At 55.5% G+C, this 25,695-nt stretch overlaps 2 protein-coding genes and 1 pseudogene across 12 annotated transcripts in view; 2 read left to right on the top strand and 1 right to left on the bottom strand.

Annotated features, from left to right (window-relative positions):
- RAB44 (RAB44, member RAS oncogene family) overlaps positions 1-9,235 on the top strand; it is a 32,887-nt gene extending 23,652 nt beyond the window's left edge. For 2 of the 8 annotated variants that reach the window (XM_078055402.1, XM_078055405.1), the window contains 5 exons: positions 2,947-3,028; positions 4,078-4,192; positions 5,297-5,398; positions 6,964-7,040; positions 8,133-8,255. In XM_078055402.1, the coding sequence (XP_077911528.1) occupies positions 2,947-3,028; positions 4,078-4,192; positions 5,297-5,398; positions 6,964-7,040; positions 8,133-8,235 (479 nt within the window). In that variant the 3' untranslated portion in view covers positions 8,236-8,255. Of the gene's footprint in view, positions 1-2,946; positions 3,029-4,077; positions 4,193-5,296; positions 5,399-5,805; positions 5,896-6,963; positions 7,041-8,132; positions 8,256-8,620 lie in introns of those variants that run through there. The other 6 variants (XM_036097259.2, XM_036097266.2, XM_036097274.2 and 3 more) reach the window with 6 other exon arrangements.
- A 2,976-nt stretch (positions 9,236-12,211) lies between these two features.
- Positions 12,212-13,826, top strand: LOC118539015 (galanin receptor type 1-like; annotated as a pseudogene).
- Positions 13,827-16,220: 2,394 nt separating this feature from the next.
- CPNE5 (copine 5) overlaps positions 16,221-25,695 on the bottom strand; it is a 91,614-nt gene continuing 82,139 nt past the window's right edge. For all 4 annotated transcript variants that reach the window (XM_078055401.1, XM_078055400.1, XM_036097283.2 and 1 more), the window contains 7 exons: positions 23,307-23,353; positions 21,590-21,771; positions 20,607-20,734; positions 20,277-20,379; positions 19,645-19,702; positions 19,119-19,192; positions 16,221-17,940 (listed from right to left, as the gene is read on the bottom strand). In XM_078055401.1, coding sequence (XP_077911527.1) covers positions 17,722-17,940; positions 19,119-19,192; positions 19,645-19,702; positions 20,277-20,379; positions 20,607-20,734; positions 21,590-21,771; positions 23,307-23,353 — 811 coding nt within the window. In that variant the 3' untranslated portion in view covers positions 16,221-17,721. The remainder of the gene's footprint in view (positions 17,941-19,118; positions 19,193-19,644; positions 19,703-20,276; positions 20,380-20,606; positions 20,735-21,589; positions 21,772-23,306; positions 23,354-25,695) is intronic.

Genomic DNA, 25,695 nt, shown 5'->3' with positions numbered 1-25,695 from the left:
ATGTATTTCTAGAGTACGGTCAGTTAGGAACTCAGATACCTGAGTTCAAATCCCATCTCTGCCACTGATGAGCAGGATGAACTTGGGCAGATTATTTAACCCCTCTGAGCTCCCAATCCCTCATCTGCATAACGGGGACAAGAGTACTGGCGTTCTAGAATAGTTGTGAGGATGAGTCAGTTACTACATGTCAAGCTCTTAGAATATCTGGCATGTGGCAAGGGCTCAATAAATATTATTTTTATTGCTATTATTATAAGTAAATATTTGATCGTGTCTAATTCAGTGGCCCCCCCAAATAAGATGTTCCCAAACACAAAGACTCCCCTACCTACAAACTTTGGGATCTGTGACCATTTGGCATTGTATAGAGCCACAGAAATGCAAGCTCAGGAATGAAGAGGGGGCCACTTAGGCACAGAGATGGGGGGGAATCCATGTGTTTGTGTCGTCAAAGTGCATGCCGACTGGGGACCAGCGCCAGACCAGTGGGTAGACGATAGTCTTCATACAACAGTAGCTCCAGGATGGGTTCTCAGATTTTTCTCTAAGAGTCCTCACCGGGGGAACCACTTAAAAATTCAGTGTCCTGGGGAACCGAGAACCCATAGCAGGCCTGGTCTGCTGTTGGGCAGGGTCACAGGGTCTGCAAGGCCTGAATCACCTAAGGTCCTGGTTACTGACCACCTACGGTGAGCCAAAGCATCTTCCAAGCCTCCTTCCTTACAAAACCCTCCCTATCTAACTGACCTGCCCCCATTATTATGTGATAAGAAGGTTCCACAGAATTCAATCAGGAAAAACACAGGTTGCGTAACTGTGAAAAGACAGGACAAGCCTGCACGCACTGCTGGGAGCGTCCGGGATCCAGGGGGGAGAGCCACGTCGGCCCGGCGCCAGCTGCGGTTTGGCGCCCCCTGGCGGCGGTCATCCACAGGGCTTCACTATCAATGGGGCCGATTCTGGCTTCCTGGGTCGAGAACATTGCTGCGCTCTCGGCCTCACTTCCTCCATTCCCACCCCCTCTCTCAGAGGATAAGAACTCTAGCTTGCGGGCATTCGAGAACAGGGCTGGGTGGAGGACCAGAGCCAGAGCCAATGGAGTTATAGCTGAATGTGCATTTTTGGCCAGGCTTTTGCATATCCCCATTTTACAGATGAGGGAAACAGATCAGTGAGGACCTGCTTAAGGGTCCTGCCCTTGCTGGGGCCCGAAGTTCAGACCCACGGTCTCCTGCCTTCAGGGCACATGGCTCACCCCAGAAGTTTTAGCCTGTGTTGGGTTCAGCGTGACTCTCTCCCTGGGGCTGCTCCTGTTAAGTAGCAGATTCCTTGGGGAGGAGATAACCGTTATATTCTTAGCGATTTGTGTGGGTAAGTTATAACATGTTTGGGGGACGGTGTGGGGGGGCCACGTGGGTGGACTGAGGAGGGGGTGGGTAGGGAGGAGGAACGGTGGGCTTTAATGGCGGAGTTAGGAAAGGCGAGACATACTTGTTAGAGTCGTTCATAGACTACACAGTGGGGATTTAAGCCGAGGCTGGGCATTATCACTGTGGGGGGGGGGGGTCAGATAATCTCAGAGGTTCCTGCAGACCCTGGGCTTCCTAAGACGTTCAGGAAAGAGGGCAATAAAGGGAAGCGGATGTTACAGACAAACTTCTGCTTCGCCATTTTGCTGAGTCAGGCCCCCCAGGCTGCCACTTCCTGCGGAGAGCATGGCTGGGGGGGCTGGGGGGGCTGGGGGGACGGGGGGGGGGGGGGGGACCAGGTTTGCAACCACTGCCAGGGGCAGCAGCAGATGGAAAAGTCTCTACCAGCTCAGGGCTGGTATAAGGAGGCACCCCTTCCCCCCGCCCCTGCTGGTCTGGGGCCTGTGGTGGGCTCTGCATCCTCAGGGCTTCCTTAGGAAAGGGAGTGGGGATGGAGAAGAAGTCCCTCTCATCACTCCTTACTCTGCCGGAATTCCTTGGGGGTTGTCAGGAAGGTGCACCCCCAAAGCTTCTAACCCCTCCTGGGATTTCACTATTACCTTCATATTTTCAGGGACAGGAAGGGTCTGGAGGCATGACCACAGCGAGGTGGGGGGCTGTGAGCTTTGAAGGGCTGTGCCTCGGGGAGATGAGAATAATGATGAAAATGATCGCTTCCCAAGCACCCCTGGGCCAAACCTCAAACATGAGTCATTCAGTCCTCCCAACCACCTTGCAATGTAGCCCTTTTTATTTTATTATTGTTATTTTTTCTTACAGATAGTTTTTAAATTTATTTTCAAATAAGCTCTACATCCAATGTGGGGCTTGAACTCACGACCCTGAGATCAAGAGTTGCATGCTCAACGTGCCCCAATGTGGGTCTTTTTAAATTGTCACCTTGCAAATGAGAAAGGGAGGCTCAGAGAGGTAAAGTGACTTGCCTGAGGTCACACAGCCGTTACAGCGGCAGAGGGTGGACAGCTCCCAGCGCAATCAGTCATCCCCGAAGCCAGCACTCCCCCCACCTTCCTGGGCTGCCTGTTTCTACCCTGCTGTCTGGTTGAAGGGGGAAGAGCCACGCCATAATCAGGAATGAAACAGGGAGTATTATAAAAATAAAATAGTGACCCTGGTTCTCCTGAGTGACCTGAGGAATAACGATTGCTGTACAGTTGGGAAGACAGCTATGTTCACAGAGGTCAAAACAATGCAAGGTGCCTTGAATCGGCACTGAGCACGAGGGTGTGGGAGTGCAGCGGGGACCGTGAACCCCACGGGCTAGGTGGTCAGGAAAGGCCTGTTGGAGGATGTGGGCCCTTGTGTGTGGATGGGATTTGGAGAGCTGAGGGGAAGGAAGCCCAGCAGCCAGAGGGGCTGTTGTCGGGGACAGGTATATCCTGGGCGCAGGTTTGGGCTGGAAGTCCTGGTTGGTAACTTAGAAGCAGGCCTGACCCCGCTCTGTGTGTCCTAGGAGTGGATTTTCGGGTCAAAACTCTGCTGGTGGACAACAAATGCTTCGTGCTGCAACTCTGGGACACGGCTGGCCAGGAGAGGTGACGGGCACTGTCCCCGTTCGTGGTATCAGGGCCCCGGGGGGTAAGCCTGAGGCGCAGAGGGATGGAGGGCAGCCCTGACCTTGAAGACTCCACATAGCCAAGAGGCAACCAAGGGCCAAAAAGGCATCCACCCCCCTAAGGACTGAGGAGTTCGGGGAGGCAGAGAGGAGCCAAGCTCCAGCGGGCTGACTGAGGGGGCAGCAGAGCCGGGGGCCCCTTGGCCTAGCATCCCAACATGGCCCCCAGGGCACAGCTGCCTGATCTCCTGTCCTTCCGAAAACGCTGGCCCGCCACTCTCCAGGTAGGCAGTAGTGATCGAAATCTAAAGGGTACCTCTTCTTTGACCGAGCGGCCCCACTCCCAGAAATTCGTTCTGCTGATAAACTCATCCTTGACTGTAATAGCGGCTTATGTCCACAGCAGCATGGTTCATATGGAGAAGCACCGGGAACGGTCTGACCAGGAGGCCAGGTGGCCCAGCTGAGTCAGTCAGAGCCTAGCTGCACAATCCGTAGAATATTATGAAGTCACAAAAAAAGACTGTGGACTCTGTGCACCAATGGGGAAACATCTCCAAGACGTTTTGTTATTTTCTAAAAGATTTTTTATTTATTTATTTGTTTGTTAGAAAGAGAGAGCATGAGCGGGGAGGGGCAGAGGAAATGGGCAAGGGAGAAGCAGGCTCCCCACTGAGCAGGGAGCCCGATGCGGGGCTCGATCCCAGGACCCCGGGATCATGACCTGAGCCGAAGGCAGACGCTTAACCGACTGAGCCACCCAGATGCCCCCAAGACATTTTATTAACTGGGAAAAGGGGAGGAGCATGATAGAGTTTTCACTGGGTACTCTTTGGTACCTTTTGAAGCTCGAGCCATGAGAACTGTTACGTATTCAACAATCATACTGCTGTATGCACACTCTGTAGGAAGTAATTGAGGCAGGAAAAGTTAATTCTCCCACTCTGTGCATGAAGTAGCTGAGGCCTGGAGAGGCCAGGGCGAGGGGTCCACCCACCAGGCCTAGCCTCACGCAGACTGTCTGGGCAGGTACCACAGCATGACGCGGCAGCTGCTCCGCAAGGCTGACGGAGTGGTACTCATGTACGACATCACGTCCCAGGAGAGCTTCACCCACGTGCGCTACTGGCTGGACTGTCTCCAGGTAAGCGGCCATCGTAGCCACCTGCAGATGGCTGTTGGGGTTGGCCCGGTTTGTGGAGTCAAGAGGGAACTTGTATCCTGCCCATGCCCCCTTTTTTCCCAGGATTACAAATGACACGACAGACATGTGGGTGATGTGACCCACTGAGGGCATGTGGCTGGATGAGCTGGGAGCATAGTCATAGGAAGAAACCACAACCACATAGTACAGCCTCCAAAACAAACTACTTCCTTTATCCTCCGAACATTTCTTTCCTGTATACAGCAGCTAGGTGATGTCTTCTTAACGCCTGGGGATAATGCAAGTCTCGTACCACTCTAGGTGACAATTCCTCTGTCCACACATCTCTAGTTCTTTCCCCCATGTACTTAATTGAGACATATATACTGAAATTCTGCAGTATGTACTAGTATGTGCTAGTGCACAGCAGAGAGGTATGAAGAAAGACATGTTGTCTTCTCTCTGGAGGTTTCTAGTCTAGTTGAAGAGAAGCAAAAGCAGTGAGATAAGGTAATGTATGAAGGAGGCTGGGCTCTGAGTCTGACAGGACCTAGGTTTGAATCCCAACTACCCTGCCCCAACTCTGTCATCTTGGACAAGTGACTTAACTTCTCTGAACTTCAATTTTCCAACTTCTCTCATACAGTTATTAGGATTAACTGATAAAATTGCCTTTAGAACAACACTGGGTGCATAGTAAGCACTCAGTAAACAGAAGCTAGTCGTCGTCATCGTCATGAAACAATTAGGAAATGAGCCAAGCCAGCCTGTGTAATCAAGCACTGGGCTGTTCAGCACAGGCAAGAAGAGAGGAGCATGGGCAGGAACAATCCTGGAAGGCTTCCTGGGGGAGGCAGCTTTGAGGCTGGCCTTGGAAAATGGGTGACACGTTTGCAGGCAGAAAGGAAGGGCAGACTCACTGTAGATTGAAGGGAAGATGTCATGGGTGGGGGAAGGGTGTGGAGTGAGTGTGACATGGAAAGGCGGTGGAGGGGGTGTGTACCCTGTCAGCTTCCTGGAGGGCAGGGCCAAATCCAGCCAGGGCCTGGCACAGCAGAGCAGGCCCTCAACATGTGTAGCTGAGGGCATGTGTTCAATACGCAGGAATCAGGGCCCGATGGGGTGGTCATCCTTCTCCTGGGAAACAAGATGGACTGTGAGGAGGAGCGGCAGGTGCCCATCGAGGCTGGGCAGCAACTGGCCCAGGTGAGCACCTGGACATCAACCCCCCACCCAGCCTGGACTGGACAGACCCCTCCCTAGAGGGTAGTGAACAGGTCCCCCTGGCCTGGGCAACTGAGAAGGACCCACTGCCCGTTCCTGCCCCTGCGCTGCCAAAGCCCGGGTCAGAGTGGACAGCAGCCTGGCCACCTCCGCCTCCCACCCACCCTGTTCTTAGACCCAAACATAAGGCTGTCTCGGCGGGCATGACATTGACCCTCACGTTGAATTAGCAGATCCCCACACAACATTCTGACCTATATAAAAATATCTTCAGAGTAAAAAAAAAAAAAAAATGTTTTAAAAGCTTCACTTAAAATTCCCAATCAAATCTGAATTTTCTCTCCAGTCTCTAATTAACAGAACATTCCTTCTAATTTATTCTATCTTAGGACCCAAATTCTTCCCTGGCAAGATTGCATCAAAAGCCCCACCAGCAGACAGTGGATACTATTTATTTATGAATAGAAGTTGACCACATTCCAGAAACTCTGGGGAATAATAAGGAAGGAAAAAAGAACCCAGCCCTTACCCCACCTCTGCCACAGCCCCTCTCGGCATTTCCATCTTGTATTTCTTTCCCCTTCTCCTCTCCTTTCTCAGAATCATGAGGTCATCATTGTGGCTCCTGGTTGGCGGGTTTTTTTTTCCCGGTTAAATGTAGTGGCTCATCTCTTTGACATAGTAATTCCTCCTCTAGCAATTTATCCTAAGGAAAGAATCAGAAATAACAATCCCTAAGAGAATAGCATAATGGATACCCGCGTATAGTGTATAATCAAGCATGTTTATATGAGGATGTTCTTCACAGCATTATTTATAAGAACAAACATTTGGCAGCAGTTGGTGGTTAAGTTGTGGAGGTTCATGTGAGAGGCTGGCATTTGCCATTAAGAATCCTGTCCCGGAAAAATGTCTGAGGGCGTGGAGGAAATGCTCACAATGAAATGTGGACTCAGAAGAGCAGCTGCAAGCCGGGGTTTAGGTTGGGTTGAACCCTGCGAGGTTGCCCATACGCCACGGGGCCTGCCTGGGCAGCCGGTTCCGGGGGTTTAATCCCACAGCGCGATGATGTGGAGCCCACTCGCCTCCAGGAAAAGGGTTCCGTAAAACAGAATGGAAATATATATCAAACGCTAACAGGAGGGGTTTATATTTTGCTCTTACACTTCTTGAATACTGTATTTTCCAATATTCCAGCCCCTCCCCAGCTGAATTTTTTTGATTTTTTTGAAGTCAAAAAAGCGTAACTAACAGTTTAAAATGTCCCCAAGGGACGTTTCTCCAAGTTGGGACACAGGCTTCCCACCATCACTCCCAGCGAGGGCTGTGGAAAGTCGCCGGGGTGGCATCTTTGACCGGTGGCCAGCGCGGGGAGGGGGCGCGGGGGGGGGGGTAGGGGGCAGGGCTGCCTCCCCTCCCCCCCCTCCCCCGTCGGGGTTGGCCCAGGGGCGCACTGGGTGGGGCTCTGTCTGCTGGCTAGACCACCAGGGCTGGCCGGGGCGCTCAGAGGGCTCTCCCAGGGCCCCCACACCCCTGTCTGCCTGCAGGAGCTGGGGGTCTCCTTTGGAGAGTGCAGCGCTGCCCTGGGTCACAACATCCTGGAGCCCGTGGTGAACCTGGCCCGGTGAGTGCCGCCCGCTGCCCCCCACCCAGAGTCCCCTGGGCAGCCTCCAGAGCCCTCCTGTGGGAAGGGAAGGCCCGCTCTGAGGAAGCACCGTGAAGCCACAGAGAGAAGGAGAGAGAGCACTGTGCGAAGAGTCTGAGTCCAGTTCTACCAGTCCCGCTGACCGTATGGCCTCCTGAAAGGCTCGCGCGCTCTCTCAGCCTCAGCCTGCTTTCTCATCTGCGCAGTGCAGTGAGACAGAGGGTCACCTTCCTGCTCTCCACCTTCTAGTCACTTCCACTAGATGTTTTTTTTTTTTCAACTTTTTATTTTTCTTTATTTACTTAAGTAATTTCTACACCCAATGTGGGGCTCCCACTCATGACTCCGAGATCACGAGTCGCATGCCCTTCCAACTGAGCCAGGCAGGTGCCCCAACTTCCACTAGATTTAGAATAACATCCAAACGCCTGGAAATGGCCTTCATCTTGGAGGTCCGGTCCCCACGCACACACATGTGCACTCACTCTCTCAGCTTCAGCCCCTCAGAGGGGCCGTTCCTGACCACTCTCCGTCCCACCACTCTTCTGGATCCCTGTCCCCTGCTTGTGTCCTTCAAAGCCCTTCTGGACAAACTGTAATTATGCGTGCATCTGTCCGGCTCCCAGTTGGGGGCTGCCTCCTGCCTGAGGCTGTGGCTCCAGGAGGGCAAGGCCGGGTCTGTTTTGTCCAGCCCCCTCCCGGCACACCCAGGGCCTGGCACATACCGGGAGCCCAGTGAATGAAGGAAATGAGTAAGGTGGAAGGGGTCCTAGGCCAGATGACCTGGAAGCCCCTTCTGCGACAAAGCAGCCAGGGCGAGTCTGCGAAACTGCTCACCTGGTCACGCCGTGATGTCCTCTGATGGACAACTGCTCAACAGCTTCCCTTTGCTTCAGGACAAAAGCCCAAGTTCCTGAATGTGGCTTCCAGGCCCCCAGGGCCCTGAACCCCTGTAGCCTCGAGGCTTCTTTCTGGCCAGTCTTTAGGCTTTGTGATTCGGCGGCGCAGTGGTCCGCACTCAGTAAATATATCATGAGTGAATGAATGAATGAGCTTCTTTTACTTCCGCAGCCCCCAAGCTCTCTGTCTCTCACTGAGCCTTTGCCCTCTGCCGGGAACGCACCCCCCCTTTGCTGCTAGCGGACCCTTCTCCACTGCTTGGTCTCAGCTCTGACGCTGCCTCCTTCCTCCTTCGACGACCTTCGAGGACACGTCCCTCTGTGTGCTTCCTCATTCCTGGGTTCTGACGGCCCCTTCTCTCTCTGGCTCCTCATCTCTCGAGGCAAGGACATGCCGGCTTCGTTGTCCTATTCAGAGTCCCTTGCACCGTGTCTGGCGCACAGGAGGCTGGAAAAAACGCTAGGAAAGAGACAGAAGACCAAAGTCTCTGTGGCCCCATTTCTCGGGTGCTGTGTGGGATGCAGCGCAAGGGCAGGGGAAGTGGGAAGAGAGGAAGCTCGGGGGGCGCAATCCCCCAGCCCCACAGCTGCACCCACGGGCCCCTCCCTGCTGCCCTTGGAAGGGGAGACAGAGGACTGATGTCTGGTGTCATCATACAGGGCCCTCAAGATGCAGGAGGACCGCCTGAAGGACTCAGTGGTGGAGGTGACCCCCAAGAGGCCACAGAAGAGAACTGAATGCTGCTTCTGACCCTCCAGCCCAGCCAGGGGTGGGGGGACAGCCACCCCTGGGGTTTCCTGTCCCACCTTGCCAGGATGCAGCCATGACAGAGATGGCCAGCTTGGAAGTTCAGGACAATCCCCCTCAGGTCAGGACTTGGATCCCAGGGCAGGGGCTGTGCTAAGGCTGCCCTTTGCACGCTGAAGGATTTGAGGGGGTGGTGGGTAGTGGTGGTGGTGGTTAAAACTTTCAAAAGAAAGAAAAAGTCAAAAATGAATTAAGGAAAACACACCATATTATTGGCCACACATCTCTGTGGGGTAAAATCATAGGGTGAATGTGTGGGGGTGTTATTGCCCTTTTTATATGTATTTGTATTTCTAGATCTTCTGCAACACCTGGGTATTCCTTACATAATGCGAAATATAACTAAGCGTCACGGGGAGGGAAAGAAACTTTCCGAGGAGCTTGCTTTGGGGCTGATTACCAAGTGCTGCAACCTGTTCATTATGAGATGCTTTATTAAAGCAGTCCCACTGTTCCGTGCCTGCGAAGCTTGTGAACCTTGTCTCACTCACCACCTGTTTGCGAGCAGAATCCGATTCCTGAGGAAGAGCAGTGTTTCGATGGCCCCTGATAGGCCCTATTACCCCTGTCTCCCTGAGCCCCGACCCCACTCCCTTTCCCCAAGACCCTGCTCTAATGTCGTGATGTTGCCTGGTGCAGCCCTCTGCCCTGAGGTGTGGCTGGGGGGTGGTTGGGGGGGCCTGCGGAGCAGCGGAGAAACTAGATTCAGATCACTCGTGGGCTCCCCTTTGGAGCTTTGGTTGGAGTTCCCAGAACTGCCTACCATTCGCCTCCCGGAAGGTGGCTGCCCATTATAAGCCGGGCTGGGGTCCTCAGTGCCCTTAAGGAGGCTGCTTTGAGAGATGGCCCCTCATTGTTGGACTGTCTTCTGTCATGTACGTTTGCTGCAACTATTGTCCCTGTCATCCTACTGTTAACCGCAATGATGCTCGCCACGTCCTGCAGCCCGGTGCGTGCAGGACTCTGACAAGTAATCACTCAGTACTGGGGAATCAGAGGAAACCCCAGTTTCACAGACAAGCAGAGACAGTTCGAGAGAAAGAGGTACAGAGCGAGAGACTGCAGGAGAGAGAGAGGGCAGGAAGTAGAAGACAGAGCCTTCCGACTGGCTTAATCAGTCTCCAGTCTTTGCCCCTACCCCCCTGCTCAGTTCTGAAAGGGACGCCTCTGCAGCAGTGAGCTCTTTGTCGTTAGCGGCATACAAGGGGAAGTCGGGTGACACTTTGCCAAGAGGCAAGGTAGAAAAGATTCAGGCGTCAGAAGCCTGAGGTTGGATCAGATGCCCTAATGGGCCCCATTCAGCCTCTGGTCAATATGCAGGATGATTTCGTGATCAGCTAGTTCTCTTACTGGCCTCCCTCACGGATTCTTTCTTACCTTCTCCCTTCCTGGATCCTCTCTGTCAGCCCACAAGCCTCCCCTTGCTCTGAGCAGTTTCTAGGCTGTAGTAGGTTCTAAGACAGACAGACAGACAGACAGGGAGAGGTGGGCTGGAGTGAGTGATGCCTGGCCACAGGCGGGGGTGGGGGGGGCCGGTCCTGCTGTTGCTAATGGCTCTCTCTGGGGTCTGGGAACCTGGTAGGCCCCGACATCTCTGCCCTGTAGGCCAGCGAGTTAATGAGGCAGGTAAGCAGGGTGTGATTCCTGGGGGAGCCAGTAGAGTGGATAGAGCCCTCCATGTCCTTCGGGGAACCTGAAGGGATCCCCCGGGCCTGCCCCTCCCATCTCAGCTCTGCCCCAGCTGTGGGCAGCCGGCTCAGGTTCCCTAGAGGTGGGGTGTGAGAAGGGACCGCACACCTGTCCGGAACCATCTCTTAGCTTTCTCTGGCAAGATCCAGCTTCTGCGCAGAGCAGAGCTGTGGAGGGGCGGCCAGCCCTGCTTGGTGTCAGAGGCCCCCAAGTCAGCAAGCAGGGCCCAGGAACCTCAGAGCAGCACGATGCACGTGAGAGCAGCAGGAGGGACCCAAGGTAGATTTCAGAGTGAACTTCCAGGCGAGTGGTGAGTTCTCAGGGCATGTCTGCCAAGGGGGCTCTGGTCACACCTTAGCTTGAGGCTGATTAAGAAAAGGAAGGCCGGACTGGGCTGATGGGGCTCAGGATGTGGAGTGAGAAGGGGAGGGCAGGGGGACAAAATGGAGCCTGGACAGAGGCGTTAGGGGAGAGAGCTTTTTGGAGCTGAGGGTGGGCAGGACCTAACAGCCCACATTTATAAAGCACCTACTTCGTGCCAGGCACTATTCTGAGCACCTAACTTGTCCTACCCCATTTAATCCTCACATCAACCCTAGGAGATGGGGCTTGCTTATCCCCACTTTACAGATGAGGAAAATGAGGCACAGAGGTTAAGTAGCTTGTCCAGTCAACGCAGCTAGAAAGTGGTACAGCGGGGCTTTGAACCCAGGCCCCAGCAGCCACAAGCTTCACCACGAAGTTAGGGGGCTTCTTATAGGAAGGTAAATATTTATATAAATATTTATTTATTGAGTTAATGGGCAAGTCTCGTCCCAAGAAAGCTAGGGATTCTGGCCTGGTCTGTGGGGTGGCAGGTGGAGATACTGGCCCCTGGGCTGACTCGGGGATGTCTAGACCCCATTTCTCAGCCTGACCCCTCTCAATCGGGGGCTCCCCATGTCCTCAGCATGTAGGATGGAGTGAGGGTGAGGAGGAAGCTGGGGTGCGGCTCTTCCCCCAGCCCCTGCCAGCTAACCAGCACAGCACAGCCGAAGAGGGCAAGCTGCTCTGCCCTGGAGAGTCCTCTGGGATCTTTCGAAAATCCCAAAGCCCAGACCAGCTAAATCCCGTCCCTAGGGTGGGACCTGTGGATTAGTATTTTTGAAACTCCCCAGGTGATCCCACTGTGCAGACAAGCTTGGGAACCCCTGACAGGGGCTTCATGCCTTCTCAAAGCCCCTGCATATCCATCTTCTTGCTGAACCTCAAATTAATATCTGCCTGTTTCATAGGCAGGCAAGGTTTTGTTTAAAAAAAAAAATACATATATATATATATATATATATAAAAAATACATATATATATATATATATATATATATATATGTAGGGCACCTGGGTGGCTCAGTCGGTTGAGCATCCGACTCTGGATTTCGGCTCAGGTCACGATCTCCGAGTCTTGAGATCAAGCCCACATCGGGCTCTGCACTCAGCAGGGAGTCTGCTTCTCTCCCTCTGCCCCTCCCCCAACTCTCTAAATAAATAAATAATAAATTAATCTAAAAAATACACACACACACCCCAAATTCAATTTCTTCTCCCTGCAGAAATTGTAGAAATAAATTACAAAGAGGAAAATGAAAATTACCTGCACCACACCCTTTTGTAGCAGTTATGTTGACATCTGTTTTATTTTATTTCCTTCCTTCTTCACAGTTGAGGAAACTGAGGTGGGGAAGCTGGGTAACTTTCCCAAAGTCACGGAGCTCCGAAGTAGCCTAGTCGGGATTCGAACCTGGGGCGCTGACCGAGGCCGTCCTGTCGGGTTGTTGTGAGGTGTCACGTGACTGACTCCCAGCAAGGGCCCCCACTGGACGCAGGGGGCTGTGAAAGGAGGGGGGCTCTCCACGGAAAGAGGAAGGTGGCCCTCGGGCTGGTTTCCACACTGTCCTTGTGTGTCCGGAGCGGGAGCATGGAGCGGGGGCGGAGCCCAAGGCACGTTCACCGCCGCCGGGCTCACAGCCGCACCCGAGCAACGACCCCGACGGCTCTTCGCCGGCTCTGCGGCCTCATCCTGCTGGCGGGGCTGCGGGCCAACGGGCTGATGTGCTGCTGGCGGCCCCGAGCTCAGGCCACTGAGCTCAGTCCACTTCGCGCCCTGACCACCAGCCTCATGGTGAACATCGCGCTGTCCGACCTGCTCTTCCTGGCCTGCGTGGTACCCGTGCTGCCGCTGAGCTTCCTGCGGCCCGACTGGTGGCTGGGCCCTGTCATCTGCATCACCAGCCGGGCCACCAACAGCGCCACCACGTTCTGCACCTTCTACAGCATGGTGGCCACGGCTTTTCTGCACCACGTGGCGGTGGCCCAGCTGATGTGGCCCTCCCGGCTGGCCGGGGCACCCGCCTGCTGCTCTGTGGGGCCATGTGGGTCCTTGGACTCGCCATGTCGTTGCCCACCTGGCTGTTCCAAAGTGTGGTGGTGCAGGAGGGGGCAGCTGGAGTCGGGGCCTGCGTCCAAGCCCTGCCCAGACCTCCTGCTACTTCCCCCTGCTGGGAGCCTGGCCTTCCTGCCTTGTATGTGCGGGCTGGGCTGCTCTTTCAGCCACGCGGGCTGGCTCATGTGGACACAGCCTCGTGGCCCCAGGGGGGAGAGCATCCAGGAGCACCAGGAGAACACAGGGCTCATCCTTGTGGTGCTGGTGGTCTTTGTGCTGATGTGGGGGCCCTGCTGCATGCTGGGCTATGTGGCAGCCGTGGGTGGCCTCCCTGCCATGCTGGTGGCTTTCGTGGCATCCAGCCTCTGTACCATCCTGTCCTACTCCAATTGTGCCATCAGCCTCAACCTCTGCTTCTACCTCTCCCGCCACTTCCAGGCAGGGCTCAGGGATCTCTTCCGAAGGCCAGTGGCAGCCAGGCACCCTGGGGGTGTGGCCGGGGCCAATATGGTGCTGGAGAGCATCCAGCCCCGCCAGGAAAGGGCCCCAGGAGGCCTATGGGGTCTGGTGGGGGTCTGAGAAGATAGGCTGATGGGAGAGAGGGCTGAGAGTCAAGAGAGGTGGGAGGACCCTTAGGGACGCTAGAGCCTGTCCCCTCCATTTTACCAGTGGGGAGACTGAGATCCAGAGAGGGCAGGTGGCCCAGCCAAGGTGACACAGCAACTAAAATGGCAACTAGATTGATGCTCCCATTCCACCTTGGGACTCAGATCCTTATAGATTCTACCACTTCCTAGTTGTATGACCTTGAACAAGTCCCTTCACCTCTCTATGACTCTTCTCTCGTCTGGAAAATGGGATAATGATCACACCTTCTTCATAGGGTTGTTATAAAGATAAACGTAACACATATAATTTGTTTAGAAGAATGCCTGCTGCTTCGTAAGTGCATTTGAGTGTTGGTCATTACTCTTACTATTATCATCATTTTATTTTTATTAATTCAGGAACATTTGAGGTGAGGACACAAGAGGTCGGTAAAGGGATTCCAAAGGCAGAGAAGTGTGTAGAGGAATGACCCAGAGAATGACAGCCCAGGTCCTTAATCCTGAAAGCCTGGGGAGCGAATGGGGGTGAGGGGAGGAGACCGCTGCAGCTGGGGTGGGGGCCCAGAGGCCAGGAGAGCCTTTCAGGGACCTCTCCCTTCTTTGCCTGCCCTCCCCTAGCTCAGTCACACACATACCTCTCAGCCCAACAAGGGAATACAAAGTCAACCTTGGAGCTGTGGATTTCTGAACGCCCTCCTTTCTTCTCTGTGGTTACTCTTCCCAGTGTGGCACGCCCCTTCCTTCTTTCCAGAGCAACTGAAGGTCTCCACCTCTCCTACCCCATCTCCTCTGAGAAGTTCCCAAACTCCAGGCCCTCCCTCTGGCCTCCTGGGAGCAGGCCTCAGAATCTGTGTTAGCCTGGGAACCAGGGAGATTGTCTTAAAGTCCCAAGACATGTTCTGCTTGGTAACAGTGTTACAGCTAAACACACACACACACACACACACACACACACACACACACACACACAGACACTGTCCCCATGGTCAAAAATCTTTGGAAACAATGGGTTGAACCAAGTTAAACCGGTCTCTTTGCTGCAGGACTTATCAGAGCCTTGAATACCCTAAAGGCCATTGGGGTTCTCTGAGATGGGCTCCCAAAATCCATGCAAGAGAACCAGTGTTCTGTGGAACACACCTTGAGAAATAAGCCAGGACAGAAGCCACAGTGTCAAGCACAGTAAAGATGCACTCAGCAGCGGCTCTGAGACTTGATTCCCCTGCCAGGTGGGCATCTCCTCTCGACGCTTTCCCACAGGTGCCCAAGGGGAGGCAAAATGGGTTACTGGTTCTGGGAACTTTCCTCTTCCCAAGCTATGACCCCACCCAGTTCTCACTCAAAGCGTATCGGAATGCAAGTCAGAGGGGTATCTAATTATAGGGACAGCCATGAATCAGCTCTAATTTACTATAAAATCATAAGAAGTAAATAAGTCCCAAACTTTGGTATAATTAGTACCAAATTTCTTGTGATGTGCAGATTGGGAATGGCTGGCTGGAGGGCTAATCTGACCGTGAGCTTGCCCAGAGGAGGAAGAAGTCCCCTTTCCCTGTGATCCTGGGCTCTGATGGCCACAGTGACTTATATATGAAGAGGGACCAGGAGGAGAGAGGTGGTGTTTATTGTGCTCAAGTGCCTCCTGTCTGTGCACATCACACACTTCATGTGGGCATATCTCGAGGCCCTGCAGTGTGGCCACACGCTAATCCTGCAAGGAAAGAGGAACGGTACCATCGAACACAGGAGCAGGAACTCATCCCGGGCGCGTGGCCTGTGAGTCGTCCAGGCTGTGCCAGGAGCGCCCCTTTGGTGCCCACAAACCCTGGCCCCTCCCACGGGCTTGGCATCGGTAGCCCAGGGTGGTAGGATTTCCTTGCTCACTGCTCCAAAGTAGGGGTCACTCTCAGAGGGTGCAACCGTGTGTGAATCAGTGTCTTCAAACCTGAGCAGGGCCTGGCACTGGTGCTCGGTAAATACTGGTGGAGCGGTGAGTCAATGAGTGATCAAATGCAATAAAGTGACCCACTTGTTTTCGAGAATAATCTGATCATGTTACTTACCTCTCTCACCTCCTAGCTGGCTCCGTTTCACTCGGAGTAACGCTGAAGCCCTTACCATGGCCTACAGGGCTCTATGCATTCTGGATTCTTCACCTCTCTAATCTCATCTCCTGAACTATCCCCCCACCCCGCCCCTCTTAACACAGCTCCAACAGCACAAGCCTCCCTGCTGTCCTTGACATGAAGTATGCTCCTACCTCAGGGCCTTTGCACTCACTGTTCCTTCTACTTGGAGTCCTCCTGCTCTGGATACCAACATGCCTCCTTCTCTCATTTCCTTAGGGCTCATCTCAACCTTTGCCTCCTCAAAGAGGCCCTCCGTGACCACCTCATCTAAAATACCACCCTGTCCCTCTCCAGCCCCTTCTTCTATGTTATTTGTCTTTGTAACCCTTACCACCACCTGAAATTAGGTTATCCCTATTTGTTTATGTGCTTACTGGGTTTTCCCCTGTCTTATTTGTGTGTCTGTTGTAAGCTCTGTGTGGAGACAGGGCCTGCGTTTTGTTCATTGCTGCATCCCGAGTCACCAGCACAGGCCCTGGTACATTGTAGTTGCTCAGGAAATCCTTATCGAACAAAAGAATGGCAGAGAGAGAGAGTGAGGAGAACCCGGACCCTGTCAAACAGCAACACATTTGCTATTTTCCACAGGAGAAAGGAAAACAAGGAACTTTACTAAAAGAATCAAATTTACTTCAGTTTAAGGCAAATTCCACACAGAGACTGCCTCAGAGACGGGCACAGGACCAGACAGCGTAGAAACACCACCATCATGCATGAAGGGAAGGGAAGTGGTGTGGGGCAGCGGACAGGGAGGGGGCCTGGTGTCCACCCAGGCATGGGATGTGGAGTGGGCTGAGGAGCCCCATGCTGCGGGAGGGGCTGACATGCACGACTTGCTCCCCATGTGGGTAAAGGCTGGGCAGCTCGGTGGGCCCGGGGGTGAGATCACCCTTCTCACCTTCCCCACAGCAGAGGCAGGGGCTTGGGCTCAGACACCAGAGCCCAAGGCTGAAGGACTAGGGTGGACTTGAGGTGACAGGATGGAACAGGGTGACCTTAAGGGCCAAGACGGCCTGGAGTAAGGGGTCACACTGCTGAGGAGTGGGATGGGGGAAGCTGGGCATGGCATGAATGGACTCTCAGGACACCAGAGCTGAAGGTAAACCTGGGACCATCTGGTCAACCCTCTTGCCCTACTTCTGAGTCCCAGAAGGCAGAAGGGCCTTCCTTGGGTTCCCACAGGCAGGGGCTGTATGCAGGGCTTGAACTCAGGCCTGCTATCTCCTATCCCTGTGGGAGAGAGGGGCAGTGTGGGAGTGCTGGGGCTGGACTATTCCTTCCAAGGCCTCCAGGGGGGCAGCAGAGGACCGGGCTCCAAGGGCCCTGGGCCACAGGAGAAGGGGATGCCTGGAGCCAGGAGTCAACTGTAAGGTGCCTGTGGGCCCACACCAGGGAGAGGCCTGTGGATCTGTGTATCTAAAACCAGTGTCATTCTGGGCCTGAGAGGCACCCGAAAGGACTCTGTGCCTGAAAAGCCCCCATTCCTAGCCCATCATGTGGCCTATGGCCTCCCCACACAGCCTCCCCTTCATGGGTCCACTGGGCACCCGTGGCATGCAAGTGTCCTGGGAGGGGCCCCATGTTCGGGCATCCCTGCAGACCCATCAGCCTCACAGGGTTCACTGGAAATAGGGATGGGGGAGATATGGGGGGCAGGAGGGCCAGGGTCCAGGTGTAGGAGTGGACTGCACAGGAGGAGGGGAGGGCCTAGGGCCCTGGAGGAGAGAGGCCCAGCTCAGGCTTCAGGGCCACAGAGGAGCACATGGGATTGCCCAGGTGGGCTGAGGGGGACCCCAATCCTCCTGATCATTAACCCCTTCCTGGCTGGGCTAGAACCAGGTGTCAGGGGGACATGAAAAGGGCAGGGGCCCGGAACCTCATCTCCACCACCCATACCCTCCAATTCCCCGGGTTTGGGCCCTGAGGCCAGGAAATGAGAGAGGAGTCTTCAGAGGCCCCGTCCCCCGCTGGCCTCCCAGGCACACACAAAAGGCACACACAAAGGCTAGGCATGGCGTATTTTAAGGGGGGCTGGGGACCCCAGCTGTGCTTCCACTGCCCCACCCAGGGAGCCGCCCGCCACAGGCCAGGGGCCTTCAGGAAGAGTGCTCAGATGTGTGTGTGCAGGGGGGAGGCAGGGGGGGTGCGGGCTGGGGACCGTGGGGGTGAGGGCTCTGGGGCCGCAGGCGGGGGGCGCGGGCGGATGCCCTGTGCCTTCATGTAGGACACCAGCTGGTCAGGGATCTCGGCTAGCACATCGCGGGCCAGGCGTGCCATGCTCAGCACATGGTTGCCCGTGCGGTCCACGTAGTCCCTGAAGGGCACAAACTGGCCAGAGGAAAGGTACGGTCAGGCCGGGTCTCTGGCTGGACCCCAGCTCCCCCCAGTCTCCAGCCCCGGGACCCTGTCCCACGCCTCCCCAGCCTCTGCCCTCTCCACTCAGCCCCTCCGCCTGCTGGTGAATACTGAGGGGCTGTTCTCTCATTGGCTCAACAGATACTTACGGATCACCTATCCCATGCCAGGATGCACCCCTGAACAGGAGCCCTTAAGCTCTGAAGTCTTGGCACCAAGCACAGGGACTCAGCCAGCGCTAGGAAAATGCTGGATGAACCCCCTGGCTTCTGGGAAACCGGCCTTCCCATCTCCCCCAACCTCTCTGTCTCCTTTGCTCTGCTTCTCCTCCTCCGTCTCTGGGCCAAAACCTAAAGTCGGGCCCCTCTGGCTTCCTCCCAGGGGGTGACCCTCCCAACCCCTTGAGTGCCTCAGCTCACTCCTGCCTCCAGGCCTTTCCATACATGGGTCCCCCCTCCCAGACTGCCCCTGCTCTGGGGTCTAGCCTCCTAACTTTGGTCTCCAACCTTGGAATGACCCCTCCCCCACTGCCATTGTTTTAACCCAGGGGTTCTGGGGGATGCCAGTCTTCATTTCCAAACTCCTGAACACTGCAGGAGGTTCAGAGACAGGAGTGCTTACTAAGGTGCATTCTAAGACTTGACTGGGCAGGGACGCCCTGAGGACCAAGACCTGTCAGCTCACTACATGTGCCATCCTACATGAGATGTTAAGACACAGATCCAATGAACCAGGCAATGCCCGTTCCTGGAGAGGGTTACGGCAATAAAGACACCTCCTCCACCTCCAGGGGGTTTGCCGTCTCTCTGGGAAGGCAGCCCTGCAGAAGACACTGGAAAGTGCAAGTATTGGGGCATAAGTGCTCTGCAGGAGACCATGGAGGCGTGGCGGCTCAGGGAGATCTTGGCAGAGCATTCTGGTCAGGGCAACAACATTGGGTGGGGAGAGTCTCACACATGGTAGGGAGGGGTTCAACCGGGGGGAGAAGTGTTACCCAAGGACTGATTCCTGTTCCCTTCTTTGGTGGCCAGGCCACTCTGGGGCTCCCTCCAAGGCCCCTTTCCAGAGAAGTCTCTAAAAGCGGGTATGAGGTCAGCCTGGCTAGAGGGGCTCTGGCATTTTCCTTGGGGCAGGCAGGATTTGGGCTTCACCTGGACAATGTCCCGCTCTGCCAGCTTCCCCCGTGAGGAGATCCGCACGTCATCACCATCCAGCTCCACCATGGCTGTGTGAGGAGAGGCATTGGGGGTGGGCTGAATTAATGGTGGGCACCTGGGCCTGGCAGGACAGTGGACTTGTCCTCTAATCCCAGGCCAATCCAGGACAGAGACCGTCAGACCAGACCCCCACGTTAGAGATGAGGAGACTGAGGCCAGGAGACAGGAGGAGCCCAACATGGGGAGTCTCTGACTTCTAGCCCAGTGCTCCAGCTCCCCCACCCTCCGCAGGCAACCAGGGTTGGAGGAGGGAGGAGGGACGGGCCTCCTCCCCACAGCCTTGGGATATGGGTATGGGTGCACACCCTGACACACCCTTCCCTGTGCAAACAAATACACCCTTACACCCCACCTGCTCACCCAGATGGTCACACCCACCCATGAGCTCTCACTCTTTGGGGAAGGGTCATTCCCAAGGGCCTGACGCCTCTGGGGAAACATCTGGGGGATGGGGACTTACCATCGAACTCCGCCTGGCCCACGCCGATGATGATGATGGACATGGGGAGTTTGGCAGCCTGGGAGATCAGGGGTAGGGACAGAAAGGGGTGGGTCAAAAGAAGAAAGAGAAGAAATGGAAGACAGAAGGATGGAGACACACAGAGAGACACAGGAAAGGGGAGAGGGGGAGGGGCACGGACCAAGGGAAACAGCCATGGGGCCCCAGAGAGGAAGAGAGGGTCAGGAGGGGGAAATGGGTCACAGGTATGCTTCTCTGAGACACCCCCATCCCCTCTCTGTCCCTGGGCCTCCATCAAGTGGGACACATTTTATGTGGGCATCCAGAAGTGCGAGCTGGGGCTGGAGCCCGTTATACAGGGAGACCATCCAGTAGGGGGAGCCAAGTTCCTGGGCCTCCCCGACTCTGGGCTCCTACTTCGCCCTGGCCAGGCTGGGCTGGGGTCTGGGGCAGCGGTCCTAGAGATGGGTTAATGAGGGGGCCATAAGCGTCAGGAGGGAGTAGACCACCCAGGGTGGGTACAGAGCTCATCAGTGGGACCCCTACACCCCCTAAACCCCACTGTCCAGGAAGGCTCGTCCCAAGGGCTTCCCTAAAGAAGTGGGAAGGCATGCCCCCCACCCCCAGCTCACATTGACGATAGCCTCCTTGGTCTGCGCCATGTCCGAGATGACCCCGTCCGTGATGATGAGCAGCACCGAGTACTGGGAGCCGTCCTGCACTGCGGCCGCAGTCCTGGGGGAGGGGGCAGGGGCTGCAGTCTGTCTGGCCTGCTCTGCACCCCTCCCCGCCCCACAACACTTTGGGGAGGGGTATCTCTTTAGGGTCAGGGCTCCCTGAAAGGCGAGTCAATGGAAGAGACGCCCCCCCCCCCCCCGCCCGCCACCTTCCCGAGAGGACAGGCGTGGATGGGAACGCTGTGTGAGCCACTGGGATGTGCGTGTAGCGGCCCCAGCACTCACCTGGCCACATGGGTGACCACAGGGGCGAAGTTGGTGGGGCCGTAGAGCTGCACGGTGCGCAGGCTGTGGTGGTAGGCTTCCAGGATGCCGTCGATGCCGCAGCAGGAGGGGTTCTCCTGGTTGCCATTCTGGGGGCACCGGGGATAGGGAGGCTGAGCCCAGTAAGGAGGGAGGAGGCGGAGGGAGGGCAGCTGGGGGCTCTGCGGGGGCGGGGGGGGCAGCCAGTGTGGGGAAGGCCAGCGGGCCTGGGATCTCCTCGACTCTTCTCTGGTCGGGGGTAGGGGCAGGGGAGGGAGTCCCCGGGGCAGCTCATGCTCTGGGTGAGCAGGGCCCAAACCCGCTCCTTGCCCCACTCTCTGGACCTGCTCGGACAGGCCCCCGGAAAGGCCTGGCTGCTTCCCTCAGGGAACCTTGAGCAAACCACCACAGTCTCAAATGACTGCCGGGTCGGAGCAGCTCTGGAAGGACTAGCGGTTGATCTGTCCTCCTGTGTCCGGTGCCCAGCATCGTGCCTGGCACGACGGAGCGTCCCCAGCTTGTGGGAGGGAGGGAGAGGAGGTGGCATTTCCGCAGGGCCCCCGTCTCAGCACCAACTCAGGTTGCTCCTGGGGTGACCTGCAGTTGCCTAGTCCCAGCGCACACCCCTTTACCCTTATTTCTGGGCCCTTGGGGTGGATCGGTAGTTCAACCATGTCTCCACTCCACCTCTCCTGGGTCTTGCCAGGAAAAGGAGGCCAGAGCCCACTGTGGGTGGCATCAGACATGGAGGGGAGGTGCTGGTGAGCAAGGCGGGGAGTGGGCTTCTGGAGGCCCTGATATAAGCTCCCCACCCCAAGCACAGCAGGCAGCCTACCCACCCCACCCTCAAAGGCTGCACCATCTGTCCCGGGGCGGGGAGGATGGGAAATGCCCCCCAGACCCTGGGCTTGTCACCATGCCCCGAGCCTGGTCAGCCCTCAGCCCGCGCTCCCAGGACCTCCTACCAGCGGGAACTCGTGGGACACCCTTCCGTCAGGGGGCAGCTTGGCCCCGAAGCCTAGGGCGGGAAACATCTTGTCACTGTCGTAGTGCTGGATGATCTCCCCGACGGCAGTCAGCGCCAGCGCATAGGCGTTCAGCTGGTAGGGGCTCATGTAGTGCAGGGACGTGGACTGTGACGGGTTCCCTGCGACACGGGACACGGGAACATTTGCTGGTCTCCACACTCCAAGCACCGCAGGCTCAGAATGCAGAAGGGGGTACCCGAGGGCACCCCTAATTTTCTTTATCCTTGATTCCTTTCTTTCTCTCTTGCCACACCTTCAATCCTTCAGTAAATCCTGGTTGCTAAACCTTCAAAATACATGCAGCAGCTCACCTCCTTCTCCCCTCCTCTGTGACAGCCCCCTCCCCTTGTCTGCAGGAAAGCAGCAACCCAGACCATCAGTCGGCTTCCGCCCTTGCGCCTGGAGTCTGGCCAGAGGAGCCTGTGAAAGCTCAGGCAGCTAAGGCCATGCCCCTTCTCTGCTCCAAAGGGTCCCATTTTGCCCGGAACGAGACCCACAGTCCTTATGCGGGGGGGGGGGGGGGGGGGGGGGGAGGGTACAGGCCCCACAGGGTCTGGCTTCCAGTGACCTCCCTCCTTGCCTCTTGCCATCCCCTCCCCTCACTCACTCAGGCCTGGCCCCCTTGCCATCCCCACCTCAGGGCCTCCGCAGTGGCATATCCCTCCGCTCTGGGACACTTTACCGCAGAGGTACACGTGGCTTGTTCCCTCTACTCAAGTGTCCCCTTCCCGGTGTGGTCTTCCCTGAGCGGCCTCCTGAAAATCACAGCCTCCCCCAATACTCCCTATCCCTCTTGCTGGCTTAAGTGCCCCCCCCCCCCCCCCCCGCCGCCGTAGCCTTCGTCACGACTGGCAATTGCCCACATTTTACTTATTGAATCATCAAGGGCATTACGTCACAGACTGCCAACGATAAGATCCTGTCTCTACCTGCCAGCTGTACGCCCTTCCATAGCTCCTTACCTCTCAGCCTCGGTTTCTCGTGTGTGGAGTGGGGGTAACAGTCCCACCTCATGGGATTGTTGTGAGGATGGAGCAGGTGGGCTTCTTACAACTCCCCTCCCAGCTCTGAATCTTACCACTCTAGGACGCTGGGGCCCACCGGAGGAGTCCCAAACCGGGGCTGCTCTGACAGGCATGGGAGAGAGCACAGAGCACCGCTAACGGGGGTCTAGACTCCAAGGGAGGTGGTGACTTTTCTAACAGTGTAAAATTGGGCACTGGTCGCTCGTGGTGACTCAGGCAGCCCACCCTGGAGAAGGTCAGTGATGGGAACGGAGCTGGGGAAGCCCCGGCAAGGCTGGGAACTGGGGTTCCTGCCCTCAATGAGGACCAAAGAGCTCCCCTCCAGCCTGGGGGTTGGGCTGAGCAGAGGATGTGAGATTTGATCCTGTAAGGAAACATCTTTTCTCCAGCTCTCTCCATGGGCCCAGAGCCCAGATTTGTTAGTGACCACGGTCCAGTCTGGGGATACCTTCACCATCTTGGTTATCCCTTTGGCTCTCAAGCCTAAGTACCTCCTTTTCAGTGAAGATGAGGCTGGAGAATATGGGCGAGCTGGTTCCCAGCTAGAGCCAACTACCACAGTTTTGAAAAGCCCTCCCTTTTCCAGCCCCCAGCCCCACTTCAGCTCCTCTGCCCATCCCCCCACTCACCATTGGAGGCTGTGAAATCGATGGCCACTGTGAAGTTGATCTGGGTCCTGGAAAAGGAAGAGCACCAGGGGAGTTACCTGGACAGGGAAAAATCTGGCCTCCACCCCAGCCCCACAGCTTGCCAGACACGTGGCCTTGGTAAAGTCACTCATCTTCTTCCAGTTCTGGAAAACGGGGATAGTCATGCCAGCCACGGCCTCCCCACAAAGGATTGTTGTGAGCATAAGAGGTAGGCAGTGTGAAAGCTCTCTGAAGGGACTATGTTCTGTGTGGACACATGGTGACAATTACTTATTTCCTCCCCAAACCCTGCCCCTGGGCCCACCTGAGTCCAGTGGAGTAGGGTCTCACTGTGTTTCTTGCTCAAATTCAGTGTCAGAGGCAGGGTTAAGGCTTATTTGACAAAGAAGAGAGCCAAAGACATATTGTGCATTTCTGAGGAAGAACAAAACATCACCCATGATACTGTCTTGCCAAATACTTGAACCTGAATCCAACTGAGCTTTCTGAGCTATCTCCCAGTTGTTTATAGGAAATACAGGGGACAGAGGAACATGTTCAATGAGAGCTGGGGGATGCAGCCAGCAAAAGCCAGTCCGGGGGAACCTGTGAGAAGTCCAGGCCCCCCACAGATCTCGTGCGTCAGAATCCCTTGGTGGGGAGCAGGACTGTGTTTTCGCAAGCCCTCACGAGCTTTGGAGGAATCAACAGATGAAAAGAGAATTAAGGGACAAATCGACCAGTCGCAATATATGGATCTTGCCTGGATTCCTGATTCAAATAAGCCAATTAAACAACTTTATAAGACAACTGGGGATATTAGAACACTGACTAGATATTTGGTATCAAGGAACTATTCAATGTTTAGGTGTAATTACAGTATTGTGGTTATATTTTACAAACAGAAAGTCCTTCTATTTTAGAGCTATATCCTGAAGTATTAGGGGGATAAAATATGATGTCTGTGATTTGCTTCAAAACAATTGGATGAAAGAGAGCATGCATGGAACAAGACTGGTCAGGAGTTGGTTAACTGTTAAATCTGGGTGAAGGGTGCTTGAGAGTTCGTTATACCTTCTCTCTACTTCTGCATGTATTTAGAATTTTTCCATAATGAAAAGTTTGGTTTTGAGGATTCAGATCCAGGGTTGAAGCTTTCTGAGGGTTTGCTGCTCTAGTTCTGTGCTAGATAATGACAGACCAAAGCTGACAAGACAGGAGCCCCCGATAAAGTCTAGTCTTGTGGTCCCCATTCTGCAGTGACCAGAGAGTCACTAGGGGGAGCTTGTTTAAAAAGAAGATCCCAGGGCCCCACTCCCAAGGATGCCAGTTCAGTCGGTCTAAGATGGGGCCCCAGAATCTGCTTCTTCAACAGACATTCCCTGCCCTCATCCAGAGATGGATTCTGAGGAGGGGGTTCTGGGATCACACTGTGGGGACACTCTGTTCTGGTGGTTCTGAGTTGGCATGATGTAAGATCAGCCACAGCCCTCTCTCCACCTGACCACAGATGAGCTGCTACTCATGGAACCATTGCCCCTAGGAAGGGTGAAGGACATGGTGAGCAGGAGACCCAAGGCAGGGTCTGCTGGCCAGAGACGGTCCGGCCCACGCTCTTTCCCTTTGTCTGCTGCCTGGGGGCAGAGCATCCAGCGGACTCCAACCTCTGAGGGAGACAGAGAAACAAGATGGCAAGAGCCTGGGTCCCTAACTGACTGTGTGGAGCTTCTCCCCACCCATCCCTGCCACCCCATGGATGAAAAATAAGCCTTTGTTCGTATTAAGCCTTGAGGTCACAGGATTATTTGTTACAGTGGTTGACCTACCCTATTCAACCGCTGTTTGTTGTCATCTCTCACTGGGGAATAGAGAGATCATGTCTTCTCCATAGGGAAAGAGCTCTGCTCCCAGGGCCACCATGGGGAGGGTGGTTCTGGCCTATGGGACCACAACTGAGGGACACCACTGGCCGGGCTCTTCCGAATCAGGGTGAAGGAAGAGGCAAGCCTTACTCCATAACTGGTTTCCCCCTGCTCTGGGTTCTGAAATGACTTGGGGTAGGAAGGGGCTGGAAAGCAGGTTCTTTTGTGGGACAGCTACTCCCGGCAGGCTCGCCCCTCCTGCCTCAGGGCAGAGCAGGGCAGAACGCGGGCTGCTGAGCACCCAGCCCCATCTCTGACCTGGGGCCGGAGCCGAGGTGGCCGTCCGCACTCTCCGGGGCCAGGTGGGCAGGGGAGGGAAGCCAGGGAGGAGAGGATCCCGAGACAAATGCCTCCATCAGCTGCCTGTCTGGACACGCAGGCCTGAGCGAGCTCTCACTCCCTGGAGCCAGCTCCCTCACTCAGGTCTCTGGCGAGGACAAGCAGGTGTGGGGGGCGGGGGGAGGCCA

Source organism: Halichoerus grypus, chromosome 9, assembly GCF_964656455.1.
Source record: "Halichoerus grypus chromosome 9, mHalGry1.hap1.1, whole genome shotgun sequence".
NCBI classification, from domain to species: domain Eukaryota; kingdom Metazoa; phylum Chordata; class Mammalia; order Carnivora; family Phocidae; genus Halichoerus; species Halichoerus grypus.
The sequence above is the reverse complement of the archived record's forward strand: the minus strand, read 5'-3'. Positions and strand labels throughout refer to the sequence as shown.